Below are 18,731 nucleotides of genomic sequence, written 5' to 3'. Positions count from 1 at the left end.
AGCATAGTTTACTAGTCGATTTTTTTTTAGTTTAAGCTCCTCAAATAAAGTTAGAATATTTAAAATATTTCCCAACAACAAGCCCAATATACTCTAGTCTAAACTAAACAGCAATAACAACAGCAGCGGCCAACAACAACTTTCAAACCCAACTAACTCACCTTCTTATGCTTTAGTGCTAATCCCCATCATATTTGACATTAACCATAAGTTGATATCCCCATTAAGAGAATTTTTAAATCTTTTATTTTAAAAGACAGCTCTAGTGTATCTACCTTCGCTCTAATCCGCCATCAATTTTCCTTCGTTTCATTCTAATATTAATCGTCTCCCACAAAAAAAAAAAAAAAAATCCCTCACAATATTAATATAATAATTGCAGCTACAAGATGTACCGCCTAACTTACACGAGGCCGTGTAAGTTAGCGCTGAAGGGGGGGGGGGATTTGAATGATGATTGGTTTAAAACGCTGTAGGGGCTCTTCGGTAAAAAGCATTTTCATCTTTTCCCACCCGTTTCGAAATTCCCGCCTTGTCTACCTGTGGAACCATTGGATCTAAAATGTGGGTTCGGAACTACTTGTTTTGCGGGTAACGTCTGCCGGCAAATAAACTCAAAGATTATTATTAGCTTCTTTTTTTTTTTTGGCTGACATGGCAACCTTAGTTTACGTTGTAGGTGGGACTAAGCTCTTTGCTGTTCTTAGCTGGACAGCAGATCAAATCACGACCAATGGCTGCAGTATGGTAATTCGTGAATCGTGCGATGCGGGTGGCAACTACAAAAGGGGTCGTCGCTCGGACTCGGAGTGATGCAAGCGAGAGACGGCGAGGTCGCAGCACTTTGCGAGAGTTCTCTGCCTCGCTCGAAATCGCTCTTGGCTGGCGATTTCGAGAGCGGCAGAGAGCGATGAGGATTCGAAAGCAAGCCTCCAAGATGTTGCTGATCCCTCGGCCTCCTCCTCCTCCTCCTCCTCCTCCTCCTCCTCCTCCTTCCACCTCTGTGTTTGATCCACCGCCATCGCACGAGGTAATTCATCCAAGGCACCGTCACTTCTCTGTTCTTGATCCGTATCGGCATCGTTTCACAGTCCTCGCCCTCTTCGATGTTCTGGTCTTGGATCTCCTCGCAGCCTGTGTTCTTTTTCTTGAAAACGGGATGACTTCCACTTTTCATTTCATTGTCTATTTTGTTCTGGTTTTCCGATCGTGCACTGAACACTTGGTGAAATCCCCAGTCGATCTCACTGTTCGAAGTTTGAACTGATCAACATCTGCTTTTAAGCAGCCGATAGGATCAAAGCGATCGGAGCAGACGACCGATCTGACAGGAAACGAGAGTCCGATGGTGCCTCAGATATGGTGCTTGAACTAAACCGACCTTTTTCTTATATTTCCTTTAGGGTTTTATTGCGTCGTATCGGATGATTTTAATGTCATACTCTTGTCCTCGATTAAGAGAACAAACTGTAGAACACCTCATGAGGACTCCTATTTCTGGTAGCATGATGGAGCCACCGAAATCAGAATCCGACGCTGAGGCCGAGGCGGGGAAGGCGAAGAAGAAGAGGAACTCGGTCGCGCAGATCACTTGCAAGAGGAGCAACGGGAAGGGGTGGCAGTGCAAGCGGGTGGCGGCGGAAGGGAGCTCCCTCTGCGACCACCACCTTTCTATGTCCCGGGCACGCAACTCCTCGTCCTCCGTCAACATAGAGATGAACGCGGCGAAGCGGGCACGGAAGAAGGCGGAGGGTGAAACCGTGGCGGATGACGGGTTCAAACCGACGAAAGCGAGACGTGGACCGGCGGAGGAAGATTTGGACGGCGGGGATGACAAAATGGACGGTCCTGATCGAGATGGTGTCCCCTTCGATGCCTATTGAGAGTAGCCTCACTTCGATTAAATAGCCACTCGGCTCTTTCTAGCCGTAGGGAGGTTGGGGGAAGTCGCAGGTATCACCGTGAAGAGAAGTCGTATTACATACAATATATTGCTGAAATGTAGAAGCGAAAATGAACTATGCAAAAGAATGTAGCTCGTACAAACTTGCGCAACATGGAACGACCTACCACCAAGCGAGCAGGATGACTCTGTTTTGAGCGTGAACTTTTCCTGTGTTAGCCGATTCAGACAACAGGGGAATTGCCCGGGGTGCCCGCACGGCTTGAACGTAAACTTGAGAAGGTACGACACGTGGATTAAGGCTTCTCGAGGAGATTCCGTGTTCCCTGCCTTGGTCCTCACAGGTAAGCCGAGCTACAATTCTCGAGGCATGCGCACTTCAAGATTCCCTTCACCTTTTGGCCATTAGGCTAAACGACACATCGCCTCATAAAGAAACTGTTGATGGCTGTGTGTGCAGGGCGCCCCCGAACCCCAAACCCCAAACGGTGCTCGCCCGGTGAGCAGTGAGGAGAGAGAGGCCTCGTCGATGGCACCGCGGCCGCCAACTCGGTGGACCAAGCACCGGCCTCCGGAACGGCGGATATGGCTCCCCCTACTCCTTTCCTCCTTCCTCCTCGCCGTCGCTTCCCTCCACGCCGTCGCCGCGTTTCTCCGCCGCGCCAACGATCTCGGCCGGCGGTGCGCGCCGCAGCCCGCGGAATGCACCGCCGGGGATGTGGCGAGCCCGCCTCCGAGGATCGCGATCGTCAGCTTCTCCGACGAGTCCGAAGGCGGGGGACGGCGGTCGTTCCGGGGAGTGAAGGCGGCGGTGGAGGGGAACAAGCGGGCGTACGCGGAGCAGATGGGGTACGGGTACGTCGACGCGCGGAATCTGGTGGATCGCAGCCGCCCGCCCAACTGGAGCAAGATACTGGCCGTCCGATCGCAGCTCCCGCTCTACGACTGGGTCTTCTGGAATGACGCCGTGAGTCGCACTCACTCCGTCTCGTTCAAATCTAACAAGAAAGAAAAAATGCGCGCATTTAATTCGGTTATTTTTTTTTCTGTGGGTTTTAGGACACGGTGGTGACGAATCCCAATACATCGTTGGTAAAAGCAACAAAAGCTTTTGTTTCAATTTAGTTTTGGCACTAATCTACCGCTGTCAACTGAGTTCTTGAGCAGAAGAATTGTTTGATCTGTGGGTTTGCAGGAGAGTATTCTGCAAGTCGAACTTGAGCACGGAGACTTCGAGTCATCACCAGACTTGGTGGTGACGGAGGATTTTAATGGAGTTAATTCAGGTGATTTCGATCCCTCTCAAGTATTCGTATTTCAGAGATAACTCTCCTAGCGTTTACTACTTGTATGGAAACCCCTCAGATCTCTTTCTATGGTTGATCATACTGATCAAGGGCTATATATACATGTCCATGTTATGTTTAGGTCGCACTAAGTTGGATTGGTTCGGGTTCAGATTTGGTTGTTAGGCTTGGCTTTGGCGTCGACTTGAAACCACCTTTAGTTTTGAATTGGCTTGAGATATCTCAAACACACATAAAGCATCAAATTTGTCAGGCCAGGCCAATCTTGTTCTGTGGGCTGCCCAAATTTGTCACATATAAATCATCGAATTTGGGCAATAACAATTTTTATTTTGTTGTGGTTGCTGTGTAGGATTGTTCTTTGTTCGAAGATCCAAATGGAGTGAGAATTTCTTGGACGCATGGTGGAACCAAACATCGTTTGTTCAGTTTGGGTCCACCAAAAGTGGTGACAATGCTGCGATGAAGTACCTCATCAACAGCCTCTCAGCAGAGGAATTGAGTGTCCATGTTCACATATCTCGGATGCAATGCCTGTTCAATTCCTATCCTTGGGTTCCTTCTTGGAAGTCTGTGTATCGATTGATTTCCTCGCCTTTGGTCACTTGGCAAGGTGGTCACTACACTCCTACAATTTGGTTATATGGTGATGGAACTGAATTAATTAAAATGGATGTGCTTATTCTATGGCATTTAGGAGTGTACTCTGATGGGGACTTCATGGTTCACCTTGCTGGCTTAGACGAGAAGAAGAAATGGATTGAGGTGATACTAGAACAGTTGAGAGCTTCGGAATAGAAAAGGAGATGCAACCTTTTCACCAAAGCCAACAGGTTAGCGGTTTTGACTTTGAGTAGGTTATGTAACAGTAGCCATGTTGTGTTGTATGAATTGGTTGGATTTACGGACATGACTCGTACCCTGACATCTCTATGTTCCACTACTAAAAATATGTGCCCATCTTGTAGAGTATGATGATGCATAAGCTGAGTGATGATGGAAGAAAATAAGTATTGTCTAAAGATTAAAATTTATGGCAGATTGTACTGCATGAAATCGCATTATAAAACTGAAGATAATGACAAAAGTCATAGAATGGATAGGTCAAAACCTCGAGCTTCGGTTGATCCAATTGGATGCTTGGAGCAAATAAATCTAGCAATGTTGAAACATTTGGCCTAACATATTTGCAGTAGGTAAGGCCCCATCAGCAGGTTCAGCTGTAGAAAGATTTTTAGTAGTCCAGAAGCAAATCGAGAGTGCAAGATGAAAACCTTTTGCCCAACGTATCTGCAGATACAAATCAGCTCCAAATTCACAATGTGTAGATCCTTAAATTTCTACAGAAAACCTAACATTGACCGCAATAACATAACTTCACCATTTTAGTATCTGAAATCCCCAAGAAGCAAACAAAGAGAGTGATGTTTAGCAACTTGATACAATCAGCAGCAGAAAATATGGTGAACCCTACTAAAAGAACAAATTCGGATCAACAGTTGGAGTTTAGCTCACCCAAGGATGGTTGGAAGCAAAACTGAACCCTATAAACAGCCATGAGACCCTATAATTATTATTAGATAAAATAAAATAATAAATATCATCATATTCCGGAAAATTTGAACATAAGATACGGCTATAAGGTCAGAATCTAGAAATTGCATTTTCATGAGAAATACCCTCGCAAAAAGCTTTTGATCGACTTCCAGAAGGCATTGCCACCTTTCAAAAACTCGATAAATATGGCTCTTTCTTTTCCAAGTGGTCCATTTGCATCTTTAACCTATCAACCCTTCACATTAAATAGTCATCCAATAAGGTTTTCCCCGAGGCATCAAGTCCTGATTGTTAATATTTTCTCATCTGGAGTAGTGCATTTTCTGGGCAGTTGTGGACCATCATGATCCTTTCAGAATCTTTTATACGATCAATATGCTTAAGCCTTTTTGTTTCTACTTTTTCTTTTCTTTGTTTTGAGGATATTACTCCTATAATTTCTCGACCATTCACCCTCTGGATGAGATTTCCATTACGGAGACAGCCCTGTCGAGCTCTTTGGGTTAGTATTCACGTCATACAGTGGCTATCAAGCACCACTTTTTGACTTTTTGGGTGTGGAACAGACATGTTCCTATCGAATCCAACAAGTTCAAATACCTCAAAATAGGAGGTATCAAGTTCTTTCTACTTGGAAATTAATCATAATTATTCTGCCAGATTTTGCAAGATCAATGGGATATTGGTATCAAATCCTGATTGCTAATATAAATTACAGTTAGCTTGCCCAAAGTATTCCTGTCTGAGAAGTGAAAACTGAAGCAAAAACATATCTGTCATGCTGTTTCTCATTTGAAGCTTCGCCAAGCCAATTGTTTTAGTCACTTCTGGATGTTTCATTCTGTGGTTTCCCACTCGCAACATGTCACCTCAAGGGCTTCGACTCTCTTCGGACGCTAGCTAGCTCCGAACTTTGTACATTACCTGCGAATGCTAGGTTAAGATTAAGGGCAATGCTTTTCTTCAGTAGGATGTGGATTGAGGTATGTATTTGAGGTGTGACAGCTACTGAATCGAGGACTCGTAAGCTTTGCTTTGCGTCTCTTCTCTTTGTTTCATCTATTCCATGAGGATTATTCTGTCATGTTGGTGACAGCACCAGTTTGAATCATCCAGTTAGGTTGCAATGATCTTTTAGAACCCTAATCAGTATCTCGTGTTTCTTCGTTCTTTCTCTTCTTCTACATCCACAAAGCATGACGATGCTTTTGTGTAAGCACAATTCAGTCAACTGATAAGCTGTGTCAGATTACTGCACCCTCCTTCCTGAAGCGGCAGACAAACGATCTTTCTGATGATGCATATAAATTCTGCAAATGTTCCATTAGAGTGAACATGAACTCTAGATTTCATTACCTTTGCCTGCTTGCACAGTTTAGGTAAGAGAGAGAGGCCATCCATGGATGCGACAGCCTCTGACCTTGACCAACAATCTTTTCTTTGGCCCCTTGTACCCGGTGCTTCAAGGAACAGTGACACTGAAAGCTCTGAGCTTCTCTTCAGCAGCTCTATCAATACACGATTCAAAAAGAAAGGAAGCAAGGTCAGCTTTGAGAGTTCACAAAGTAGAACTTGGCCTCTCATGGCCCATTTTTGAGTCACACCATGGGAGATTTGGACCACCTTCATCGTTTTCTTCTGTCAATTTGGTCTAAAATGTGCAGATTGACTTCTGCTATATCTTCTTTGAATATTACTCCACTATACTACTCAACTTGGATTGCGTTAACTTCAACGATGTGCGATCATGCTTGTCTCAGTTCTCCGTCATATTTTACTTGTGGAACAAATAATGCTATGCAAATTTAAGATAATGTTTGAGTATGGGCCATTAGATCGGTACGAATAAACTCCAAAGAAAATTTATATCTTGAAAATGGTCTATCAAAATATTACCGGTGTGCTTTGTCATATTGACAACCTTTACAAACTTCATTACCTAGTAAGAATGAAAAGACCATTCACTAAGGTTTTCTACGTCATAATCTTTAATTTAAGAAAATTTATATGATCAAGTCTAGTATGCCAAATTAATGCACTATCATTTTTACTCATATTATCAACATAAGAGGTTGATGCTGATAAAATATATAAATCTTTGATCTTTTTATCAATATGTATTATGTCTCATTTAATTCTTTTATATTGCAAACAAACTTAACTTCATTAGGACAAAAAAGAATATAATTTTTAGCATCAACAATATTTGTAATATAGAAGATATTTTTCTTCATACTTGAAATATGATATACACTCTTCAATGTAATAAGATCATTGTCTTTATCTAATATTTATGATAGTGCCTTCCTTTTCCACATAGTGAACAGTACTATCTACTGTAATAATTGTATCATTATCTTCACGTTGACGAAGATGGGTGAATTTGATACCATCATCAATGAGATAATAATCACATCCTGAATCAACAATCCAGTTATTTTTTAAAATTGATAGACGTGATGACCTTAATAGTTTCAACTATAGAGCATTTACCTCGATCTTTATCGGTAGCATTAGAATAATCTTCTTTGTCTCTAATATTTTCACCTTTAATTTTCATACGATAATTTTTCTTGATATAGCCTAACTTGTCATACCTAACACCTGATCTTCTTTTGATTTGTACTATTGTTTGAATAAGACTATTGCTTACTATCAACATCATCTTTTTTTATTATTATTATCATTATTCTTTTTCTTATTTATAAAAAAAATATTTCCATCTCCGTATGAAATAAAAGCTCTCGCCAATTGATGAGCTAGGAATTACTAAGAAGCAAGAAGATTTTTCAACTCTTGGTTGTTGAACCTAGCCCTAAATAGATATAACATAAGAATTTTTTTTTTGAAGACCATAAATAATATAATATTTTATTTGTGCATCAGAAATATATTCATTTGGATCTATGAGTGATATCTCTAAGTATAAATTTTTAATTTGAGAAATTGAGAGATCACCTTGGATAGTATTTACCAAATACTAAAATCGAGTCATATTCTTTTTATTTGAGCGATATATCAAGAGTAATCTAAATATTTTTTTTGTTGATTTGCAACGAATAGTATATTCAAAGAGATCATCACAAATATATCTTTTTAATATAAATTTAGCCTTTGCATTTAAAGTTCTCCATATCTTCCTGGGGTCTCCATCTACAACATTTGGTGTTATTGTTATATTGTTACCGATCACATCTCATAGATCTTCCTTTATGAGATAAGACTCCAAATATGTCTTCTAGATCTTATAATTAGATTGATTGAGAAGTTCAATATCAAATCCACCAACTCGACTATAATTTTTCATTGTCAAAAAATATTATCTTCTTCACCGAAAAGATCTTGAAACACATATTACCATTCTTGTGGCTATGATACCATGTGAAGAAATGGAAGATCACATGCAATTGCAATCCTTTCTCAAATCAGGAAAAAAAATTATCAAACACCTCAAAAAAAAAAAACTTATAGATCTTGAACGACTATTAAATTCGACTTGAATACTTAAGACTTGAATTTAGATACCATCTATAAAATATAAGAGTCTCTAATCTCTCTAACTCTATCTAATCTTATTTGAAATCTTTTAAAAGATATTTTAAACTATGAATTTTTTATTCCTAAAATTTTATCTAAATCTTATTTAATAATAAAATATTAATGTACATTGCTTTTAACTTATTAACAGTTAAAACAACAGACAGTAAAACTGTTCATCCATTAACGATGCAAGTGTGCTAAAAAAATATACTTTGAAATGCCAAAAATGGAACAAGGAGTCTTCCGATCAAGTTGACAATTGCAAGCGATGTCGACCGACGGGTGGAGACTCTGTGACTTTTCATCTATTGCGGCGCCGAAAAGCCATAAAAGATTAGAGGATACAACAAATACGAAAAAGAAATTGAGCATGAAAAGAAGAAACTAAATGCTAAAAACACTACCCTCGTACGTACATTCTGATTCGCTGAGGTCAAAAAATAACACGACTTTTATATGTTTCCTCATCTTCTTGTCGTCTATCTTTATTATTTTCTTCGAAAGTCAACCATTCACCACGCACTTTTTGTAGTTATGGTGAGAGCTCGGTTGGCATTGACTTCGTTTTGTTTCTCACTCTATATGTATAATATTTGAATCTCGATATATAGCTCATGCAGAAGTCCTCTGAAATTACACCCAAACGATAAGAAGCAGTCTTGAGTTGACTCTAAGCTCACTGAGTTGAAAACTAACCGAGTATAGTGAATGGTGTCAACAACTTGTCATGACAATGGGAGCTTCATGTCCCATTACCCACGTCAAGCTTGGGATCGACGTCCGGGCCAGTGCAGTTGACTCACTGAGGCGTTCATGCTAACGTTGTTAGGCTTTGGTATCCTCGACTTCCCGAGTTTTGTCTCCTCCACACTCACAAGAAGCAATTGGTTTTGATGCTGACAATAATCCGTGATACCACCGAGGAACCATCGTGGCCGGAACGGATAAGGATGATGGGGTGGTGATGAACGCCATGGCTGCTTCCTGATCTTTTTGTGACTAATAAAATATTTGCCATTGCCAATTATCTTTTGACGATTGATTTCTGCCATATACGCAAATTTAGATAGATTTCTGCTCGCCAAATTTCCTCACGTCGCACCGCGTACGTTGGGTCTCGAGGTTACTTACGCGAAGCTGTCTCACCAATAGGTAGGCCGGAGAGGTTGCCACGCGGGACTGAGGAGGGATCTTTGGGACATTTAAGTTCGGCTCTTTGGGTTCGGAGTGTCCGCCAGTGCTGTGGGGCCCACGCGGCCGCCAAGGTTGACTCGAGAGTCGGCGAAGCGCGTCTTGGGAGACCAAGGCATAAATAATTTCTACAAATAATGGAACTATATTTAAAAATAAAGGGGAAAAAATAGTGAAATAAATGAAAAAATGAATGTTTTTGTTTTTTGCGCCAAGAAGAATCGACAGACAGCACCAGGATTGAGTTCACGATAACGTCATCATCGTCAAATCTAAGGCTGTAGCGTTGGAATAAGTCAACATCGGAAACAGGCTAAGCCGATCGATCCAACTCATGTGCCAATGCTCAAATGGCATCGGTGATCGGATGGCCACGACGAATCCGCTTGCGTCGGCTACACATTCTTCATCCTGACAACAGAATGGATTCGATTTTGCGGAGGCTTCAATGATGACACTCGCTCGACAACCCCAATGAAATCGACATGGCACAGATTGCCTAAATCCATTAGTTTGCAATGTTTCTACAGCTTTTATTTTATTATCATTCTTCGTGAATTTTTTTTCATAACGTTATTTGTTTTTAATCCTGCATGGTTAAACAATATCATAATACTTAATCTAACTCGGCCATCGAGTTAATTCCGAGGTTATTTATTATCTAACTCTCGTGAGACATCAAAGATGTTTAATCTAACTAATCTGTTTTATATAATTTTATGGGTATTGCATAAGGCTTGTAAATTGATAAAAGTTTCGATTAGGTGATGAAAAGAGAAACTAATATATTTAAATGCCATTATTCAGGTAAGTTTCTTGGAGAAGCTTTCCCGGTGGGTCTTATGCGGTGGATAGGCATCCACAGGCTGTCAAGGGAAAAGTGATAAAGACGAGCGATGCAAGTCACCAAGTCGAAAGAAAGAAAGAAAGAAAGTAGAGACGAGGTTGTAAACTTGTCTTGTTTGATCCAACGGGAACGAACAAGAAAGATAATTTCATATTCCGATTTAACCAAGGTTATTAGATAATTTAGATTTTTAGATTCGAACGGTGTTCCTGATAAGATTAGGGTTCGTTTAGATGACTTTGAGTTGGAGTAAGAATAGATTGCTTGCTTAGCTAATTACGGAGTTCCATTTCCCTCGTGAACTCCTCTCAGATCATCGACGAGACCGATACTAACCACAGGATTAAGTTATTGGTATGAAATCTCTTTCTCTCTCTATAATGTGTGCTTGATTGACCACTGGGCTGCCGTCCAAGATTCTTGCGACCGCTTGGATTGCTGCTGACGCTGGTCTTCTCCTGCTTGTATGACCCTATCTCTTATTTCTTGGGATGCTATAGATATCATTCATACTGAAGATGGGACTCGAAAAGCTTGATCCATAACATGAGAAACTCTACAAAAAATGCACTGTTGAAATCAAAAGAAAGGGAAAGGTAGTGCTTGTGATTTATTCCATCTTTCATGTTCTACGTGATGATTTACGAAATAATAGATGATAGGTGTCTGTCTATGGTGCCACTTTTGTGTGGTTACAACGTATTTGGCGATATAACGGGAAAAATAGCGTTATTTTATGAATGGCAAGTTTTCCTACCCGTTCCGCTTACCTTTCTGGTGGGGTTTTCATAGACGTGCCAGTGGGGCAACTTCAGCGGGACCCGCACCTGCTAGTGGTTGGTAAGGCGGGTTCATGCGGGTAAAAATTACAAAATTTATGACTAAACCGCACGTCAGCAACGGACTGTCTCATTCATTACTACCAAAGTTGAAGAAGATGTGCCTATATTCTCCGTATTAACAAAATAATAAATAAATATAAGAATTTTTTTACTGTAGATATCTTTATTTTTTATTTTTTTATTTTTGTGTGGCAGAGCATCCTTTTTCTTCTCCATGATAATGTTTTAATTCAAAAAAATACTGAGTTGTATCAGTTTAAATTCATTCACACTAAAGAGTAAAATCATATTTTAAAGTCAATAAGACGTTTCTTATCTGACCTCAGCATTCACTGTAGTAAAAATCTAAAATGTTTTTTATGTATTATTTTTAAATATAAAACTAGATTTTTTTAGTATTTCATCAGAAAAAATTAGTTTTTTGGATTTTTTTTAAATTATGATAATTAATTATCAAAATTAGAGATTTTTTTAATAACATATGTGATCAAATTCTTTTAATAAAAATATAAGGATTTTTTATCTAAATAAAAAATGACAACCTAAGGTAAAAACGAATATTAGAGTATCATTTGGTAAAAAAAAAAAAATCAATAGAGAAGATTTTTTTTAATAAAATATTTATTTATTTTTTGTATTTTTAGTGTATATATATTTTTTATATTTTTAGTGTGTGTGTGTGAGAGAGAGAGAGAAGACGTAGGATGGAGGCCAGAAGAGGGAGTAGGCGGGGAAGCAGAGGAAGGGTCCACTGTCTGCGTCTGCGCAGCGTTGACTTGACCTTGGGTAGACATGGCGAGCGATGTATGCAAAGATTCAGCCGTGCTTATTAATAGGCCCATCGACGCCCCTTCTCAGTTTATCTCAGAGCCTCCTGCGGCTTCCCCCTCCTCTCTTCCGCTCCTCCCCATCTCCGCTTCGTCTTCTTCTTCTTCTTCCTCCTGTGCCCTGGGTTCCGTCTTCTCCTCTTGCTCCACTTGCAGAGCAGGTACTAAGGCTATGATCTTATTTTGCTTCTGTTCAGTTTACTTCGGCCCAATTCGTAGACGAAAATGAACTAGTTAGGATCACTTTGGATGATCTCGTCGTAAGCAGTGAGAGAGACTAACCTTTAGTGTCTTGGTTGTTCGATGGCTTCTCGTTCTCTTTTCTCTTCGAAGATATTTTTCTGACATAAAAAGCTTTTCTCTTTTGTTCTTCATAAGCAAACATACAGAATATTCCGTCATTGATTCCTGTTTGCTTCTTGAGTTTTCTGGGTTCTACCTTTTGGGGAATCCCTACATCTTCGGAGGCTGTGGATTCCCAATTGTCTCTGGCTTTCCCTGTCACACTGGCGAAGGGAGATTGGAACTCTTTCTGCTCGTCTTAAGGAACTGTCGCACAACGTACATCAAACTTCGAGTGATTAACTTCGACCAGAGTTGCAGAGCTTTCACGATTGCTTTGTTCTACTACAGCTACTGTTTGCGGTCGTGTGCACTGCTAACAAGGTGGGAAGCAGAGGAGAAGTGCTGCCACAATGGCCGGAGACCAGCTCCAAGTGCTCAACGCCCTTGACCTAGCCAAGACGCAATGGTACCACTTCACGGCCATCGTCATCGCTGGCATGGGCTTCTTCACCGACGCCTACGACCTGTTCTGCATCTCCCTTGTCTCCAAGCTCCTTGGCCGCATCTACTATTTCGACCGCGACTCGCCCACCCCCGGCACGCTCCCGCCCAACGTGTCTGCGGCCGTCAATGGCGTGGCTTTCTGCGGCACCCTCTCCGGCCAGCTTTTCTTCGGGTGGCTTGGTGACAAGCTCGGTCGCAAAAAGGTCTACGGCATGACTCTCATGCTCATGGTCATCTGCTCCGTCGCTTCCGGCCTCTCCTTCGGCCACGACCCTAAGGGCGTCATAGCCACACTCTGCTTCTTCCGCTTTTGGCTGGGCTTCGGCATCGGCGGCGACTACCCGCTCTCCGCCACCATCATGTCGGAGTATGCCAACAAGAGGACACGCGGAGCCTTCATCGCTGCCGTCTTCGCCATGCAGGGCTTCGGCATCCTCACCGGCGGCATCGTCGCCCTCATTGTCTCCGCCTCCTTCAAGAGCCGCTTTGACGCGCCGGCCTACCAGTTCGACCGGGAAGGCTCCACCGTATCGCAGGCCGATTACATCTGGCGCATAATTCTCATGCTGGGAGCCCTCCCGGCCGCCCTAACCTACTACTGGCGGATGAAGATGCCAGAGACCGCGCGATACACCGCCCTGGTAGCCAAGAACGCGAAGAAGGCGGCCGCCGACATGTCCAAGGTCCTCCAGGTGGATATCGTCGAGGAGCAGACCAAGGTGGAGCAGCTGACCATGAAGGAGGCCAACAGCTTCGGCCTCTTCTCCAGGGAGTTCGCTCGCCGCCACGGTCTCCACCTCGTCGGCACCACCACCACGTGGTTCCTCCTCGACATCGCCTTCTACAGCCAGAACCTGTTCCAGAAGGACATCTTCACCGCCATCGGTTGGATTCCGAAGGCGGCCACCATGAACGCCATCGAGGAAGTGTTCAGGATCGCCCGGGCGCAGACCCTCATCGCGCTCTGCGGCACCGTACCGGGCTACTGGTTCACCGTGGCCTTGATCGACACCATAGGCCGGTTCACCATCCAACTCATGGGCTTCTTCTTCATGACCGTCTTCATGCTCGGCCTCGCCATCCCCTACAACCACTGGACCACTCATCACATCGGCTTCGTCATCATGTACGGCTTCACCTTCTTCTTCGCCAACTTCGGGCCCAACAGCACCACCTTCATCGTGCCGGCGGAGATCTTCCCCGCGCGGCTGCGATCCACATGCCACGGCATCTCGGCGGCCGCGGGCAAGGCCGGGGCCATCGTGGGCGCCTTCGGGTTCCTGTACGCGGCACAGAACAGCACGGACCCGACGAAGAGGGACAAGGGCTACCCGGCCGGAATCGGCGTCCGCAACGCGCTCTTCGTGCTCGCGGCGTGCAATTTTTTGGGCGTGATCTTTACCTTCCTAGTGCCGGAATCGAAGGGGAGGTCGCTCGAGGAAATGTCCGGCGAGAACGAAGACGAGGAACAGATGGAATCCGCAGCCCCTCACAACAGGACGATGCCTGCTTAATATTATTATTATACATCCCCTCCCTCCCTCATTGGCTAGTAATATCATATTGATATGTCTGTAATTCTCTCTATTCCCTCCAAACTCCTCCGACGCAGCTCTTCCCGGTGGAAGAAGAGACGGTGTCGCAGGTAAATGTGTGGAAGTGCTCTTTGGCATCAAGGTTTACGCTCCTCCGTTCATGCTTGAATCATCTATGTTCCATAGAGTTGACATTGTGGTCAGCAGCACAAGGTTGTGCATTTGTGGACCTGCGTTGGAATCACGGCCGTAGAGTTGACTAAGCTCCACTCCCTCATCGATATCGATCCTAACAAGGAACCCACCTCCTTGGCACTTGCAGGGAAGCTAGCTCGGTTGAAGGCACTGTGAGACACGGCGACTCCATTATTTCCGTGGATTTCTAAGGAGAATGAACATGACAATAAAACTACTCGTGAACAGTTTCTCGTATTAATTAGACTACAAGTCATGTCGCTTTGGTTTCTTGAACAGGCAAGAAATGTCACATTCTGGAATTTTTGGCATGTTTGGCTGAAGTCAGATGTTGGAGGCTGCCGTCCCACCTAATCCACACAAACCTTTGCTCTTCAATATATAATATTTTTGGGGCGTTGAAATCGATTCAAATTGAACCGATAATGGTCGAATTTAATCCAATCGGTTCGGATCTATTTAATTAAATTGGATAAAAATCAATTAATCTGATTAATCAATTGATAATTATATATATATATATATATATATTTTAAATTAATCGATTCAGTTAGTTTTGGTTAATCGATTTGGTTCGATTGGAATCTTTATCGAATTAGAACAATAAGACTTTTGAAATTGGGCTAACATCGCTCGCTATCGAACTCTCTAGTTTGATCATCAATTCATGAAACCAAAATAATTTTGTAATTGGAAGATATAGTATGCTATAGTTGAATTTGATAATAGAGAGATTTCTTCAACTAGATGAGATTTTCTCAACTATAATATGGGTAAAAGTACTATTGAAAGATATAGTAGAGATGGATATGACCAACACATTCCTCGGAAGAATCGACATGAATTCACATTCCACCACCAATTCAACAAATCTAATTTGATATTAAGCTTGAAATACTTCTTCTAGCTCTGATTTGTGCTCTCAACTGCTCGTGAAAGCATATTCATACGATGTGATTTCAGATCATCTTCATCATGAATTGGCGTTTGCAAAAATACCGATGTTGACACAAATAAATGTTGAGCCCCTATCTCGATAATCTTATGTTGCTCGTACAATGAATGATTCGATTGTCTTATCATCATCATCATCATCGAAAAGACCAATAAAGTAATTAACATACTCTAATTTATGCCTTGAATCAGACACCACAGCAATCAGCAACGATATGTTAATAGTATGGGGGTTTCTCCAATATTTATCGAACTCTGTCTTCGTTTTGTTGACCATCAAACGAATGCTTTTGATCATCATGTTGACAACATCGATTAATCTTGGTCCCAATGCCAAAAACCTCCTTCATCTATCTATCTGTTGCCCGTGACATAAAGAGGAACAAAAAAATACGCATAGTAGCAACATAAAAGATCTTTCAAAGGCACACTCCTTTTCCCATGTCTCCTTCACCCTCTTTATCGAACTTTCTATCCTACAATTCAAGCAATCGAAATGCTTTTTGATACTTCAAAGCAACACGAATTCTAAAAATGGATTCATCTAACTCCTTCAATCCTTCTTTCACAATTAAATTTACAATATGCACAACAATGCATGTGGAAATGACACTGTTTTAAGACAATAATCATTAGCGGTAGCATCATTGTTTATTATTATATTGAGAACTTCTTTCATCTCCTAACTATCAATAATGTTAGATGTAGAAGATGCCTCGGTTGTTATAGGAGTATATATGACTCGAACAGAAGGTGTAAGGTTAGAAGAATCAACCATCTTAATGCATAGGCCCTCCGTATTATTGTCAAGTAATGATATATGATCTCTTGATATTAGAAAGAATTTAATAATGTAAACACTCAAAACGAAGGAACACTTTGGTATAGAAAAATATATATATGCAATTAACTAACAAAAATATATTCACTATTCTATGCAAGCTGAGTAACGTAAATAAAAGAAGAGCATGCAGGCAATTTTTTTTATGTACATTCCATGGTGAAGTTATGAGAGGGCTTTTATGTATCATGCATGCAATTTTTTTGGGGTACTTTAGGTTCACCATTCTAAATCACGTCTTATTAAAAAAAAGTACAATATTGCATGTCGATGAGTGAATTGATATATAAGTATTTAGTAGCACAAAAGAATTGTTCTTCTTTCTCTCTATTCAAAAACTAACTAGCTTTATTTTCTCCTTTTATAAATCAAGAATAATTAAATAGAAAGTTAAAAAATGAGATTTCATTCATAGTACGAGAAAACGAAGCCAAGAAGGAGTGGTCGACGATGAAGGAGTTGCGCAGATGAGAGAACGAGCGGTGAACTCATCGACGCCAAGTTTACGTAATGTGGCACCGACACATGAGAGAGAGAGAGAGAGAGAGAGAGAGAGAGAGCCACATTTTGAACCTATTTGATTTTAGGAATTTTAGAATTTTTGGGACCTTTGAGCCTGTTTGATTAATCAATTTTAATCGGTTATAGACTTAAGTGAACTGGAACAAACTAATTGTAGTGCCCAAGTTGCTTACACATATGACACACCTAACTTATTAATGAAAGTATAAATAACATACATATATTATCATTACTTAAAGATATATTTTGTGACATATATGCTTCAAAAACATGATATATGACATGCTTATATTATCAATTTTTAAAATTAAAATATATGCTTTCAAAAATTGTTATGTACAAAGTTCTTCCAAATGATATTTGAGGTATATATAAGTGTTAGATGCATATTTTAAGTATGTTTTGCAGCAAAAAGATATGATCGTTTGATCAAATAAGTCTAAATATACTAGCGGATTTAAGTATGAGATTAAGTTATGACAATAAAGTGAAGGTTAAGAGACCTTCACGACTATAATAATTCTCAAGGTTTAAATAAGTTTGATTGTATTTAAGGTAAGTGAGTTTGAGATCTAAACATCATATGTGTGGAGGATAATAAATTAATTTACTTATATTTAAATGTTATAATGGATAATTAAGTCGAGATAAGAATAAAAAAAGAATGCTACATAAAAATATTAAAATATATAGGTAAAATTGAAGGATAAATTTAGACCAAAATCATTATTATCAATCCAAATTAAGCTCAATTTAGGTTATAATAATCCTAAAATTATATTTAAAAAACCTAAAATAAGACTTAATGGGATTAAACCCAAGACCTTATGGCAACCTCTTAAGTACCTTATCTCTATGTTAATTTTATCCTCCTCATCAACCTAAAGGCATGGCCCCTTTCTCTTCGCCATCCATTCTCCCAATTATTTATCTTATCTTCACTTAGGACAAGAACCCTAACTCTAAGGAAGAACAAGACAACCCTTCCCTACATATAAGCTAGGTTTTAATATTGTAGATAAAAAATTTTAGATGCCTTTGAATAATTTAGAATTCAATTTGATCTATATTTTTTTATATGTTTTGAATGAATTATTATAATTCTAAGGTTTTTAATATTGCTTTAATATGATATGATTAATGTGTGTAGAGTTATGGGTTCTCTAAGCTAAACTACTTAAAATCCCCTATATACTATAAAAAGATTTTATTAAAGCTGATTTATCATCCTTAGATATATATTAGCTCTAATTTTTTTAAAATATCTTTAAAGGATTCCTTAGAGTTATGTAGACTTTGGAATTATGTAAGTACAATCCTTATGCACTAAAATATAAGCCTTAAAAATTCAAGCGACCTCAACCTAATCTTAGCATAATAGAATAGATAATGATAGCTAAATTGGGTGGGTAGCCGGGCTTCTAAATAATTCTATTTTTAGATAAAATTTTATGTATATTTAGCTTATATGTCTCTTAAGTTCCTATAAAATTTTATGATATTAGTGAAGTATGATTAGTTTGTAGAATCATTCAATTATTTGATTATAGGTTGAATTATTGATAAATTGGTATGAGACTTTAGGTGAATTTATAAGTTGGTTATAGTCTTATTCAAGGAAGATTCCACCAAAACTTTTTGCTATAAATTAATGATTACATTGAGAGTTATAAATGATTTAAGATATAAGTTTTTTAATTTACATATAACATAACCTTATGTTTTAAATTTGATATATTTATAATTCTTTTGCATATTTAAACTCATGGCCCTTCATTGATACTTTCATTTTAAGACAAATTAGGTATGCAAAAGCTTAAATTACTATAAAGTAGTGGTCATACAGTATACACATTTAAAATATATGTTTGAAAGTATATT

At 40.1% G+C, this 18,731-nt stretch overlaps 3 protein-coding genes across 4 annotated transcripts; all 3 read left to right on the top strand.

Annotated features, from left to right (window-relative positions):
• Positions 1-832: 832 nt before the first annotated feature.
• LOC108952884 (uncharacterized) lies at positions 833-2,237 on the top strand. Its single transcript, XM_018826233.2, has 3 exons — positions 833-1,030; positions 1,289-1,362; positions 1,505-2,237. The coding sequence occupies exons 1-3, from the start codon at positions 911-913 to the stop codon at positions 1,881-1,883; spliced, it is 573 nt and encodes a 190-aa protein (XP_018681778.2). The 5' UTR covers positions 833-910; the 3' UTR covers positions 1,884-2,237.
• Positions 2,238-2,319: 82 nt separating this feature from the next.
• On the top strand, positions 2,320-4,135 carry LOC135612498 (alpha-1,2-galactosyltransferase gmh3-like). Of its 2 annotated transcripts, XM_065108873.1 has the most exons (5): positions 2,320-2,870; positions 2,963-2,995; positions 3,099-3,189; positions 3,563-3,823; positions 3,908-4,135. In XM_065108873.1, exons 1-5 carry the CDS (start codon positions 2,433-2,435, stop codon positions 4,006-4,008), a joined length of 924 nt encoding a protein of 307 aa, XP_064964945.1. In that variant the 5' UTR covers positions 2,320-2,432; the 3' UTR covers positions 4,009-4,135. The 2 variants fall into 2 exon arrangements, with proteins under 2 accessions (XP_064964945.1, XP_064964946.1); XM_065108874.1 differs by lacking the exon at positions 2,963-2,995.
• Positions 4,136-12,024: 7,889 nt separating this feature from the next.
• On the top strand, positions 12,025-14,507 carry LOC135612496 (probable inorganic phosphate transporter 1-8). The gene is made up of 2 exons (XM_065108872.1): positions 12,025-12,175; positions 12,648-14,507. Exon 2 carries the CDS (start codon positions 12,710-12,712, stop codon positions 14,315-14,317), a length of 1,608 nt encoding a protein of 535 aa, XP_064964944.1. The 5' UTR covers positions 12,025-12,175; positions 12,648-12,709; the 3' UTR covers positions 14,318-14,507.
• Positions 14,508-18,731: the final 4,224 nt, after the last annotated feature.

The sequence above is a fragment of the Musa acuminata genome, chromosome BXJ2-5 (genome assembly GCF_036884655.1).
Source record: "Musa acuminata AAA Group cultivar baxijiao chromosome BXJ2-5, Cavendish_Baxijiao_AAA, whole genome shotgun sequence".
In the NCBI taxonomy this organism is placed as follows: domain Eukaryota; kingdom Viridiplantae; phylum Streptophyta; class Magnoliopsida; order Zingiberales; family Musaceae; genus Musa; species Musa acuminata.
The sequence above is the reverse complement of the archived record's forward strand: the minus strand, read 5'-3'. Positions and strand labels throughout refer to the sequence as shown.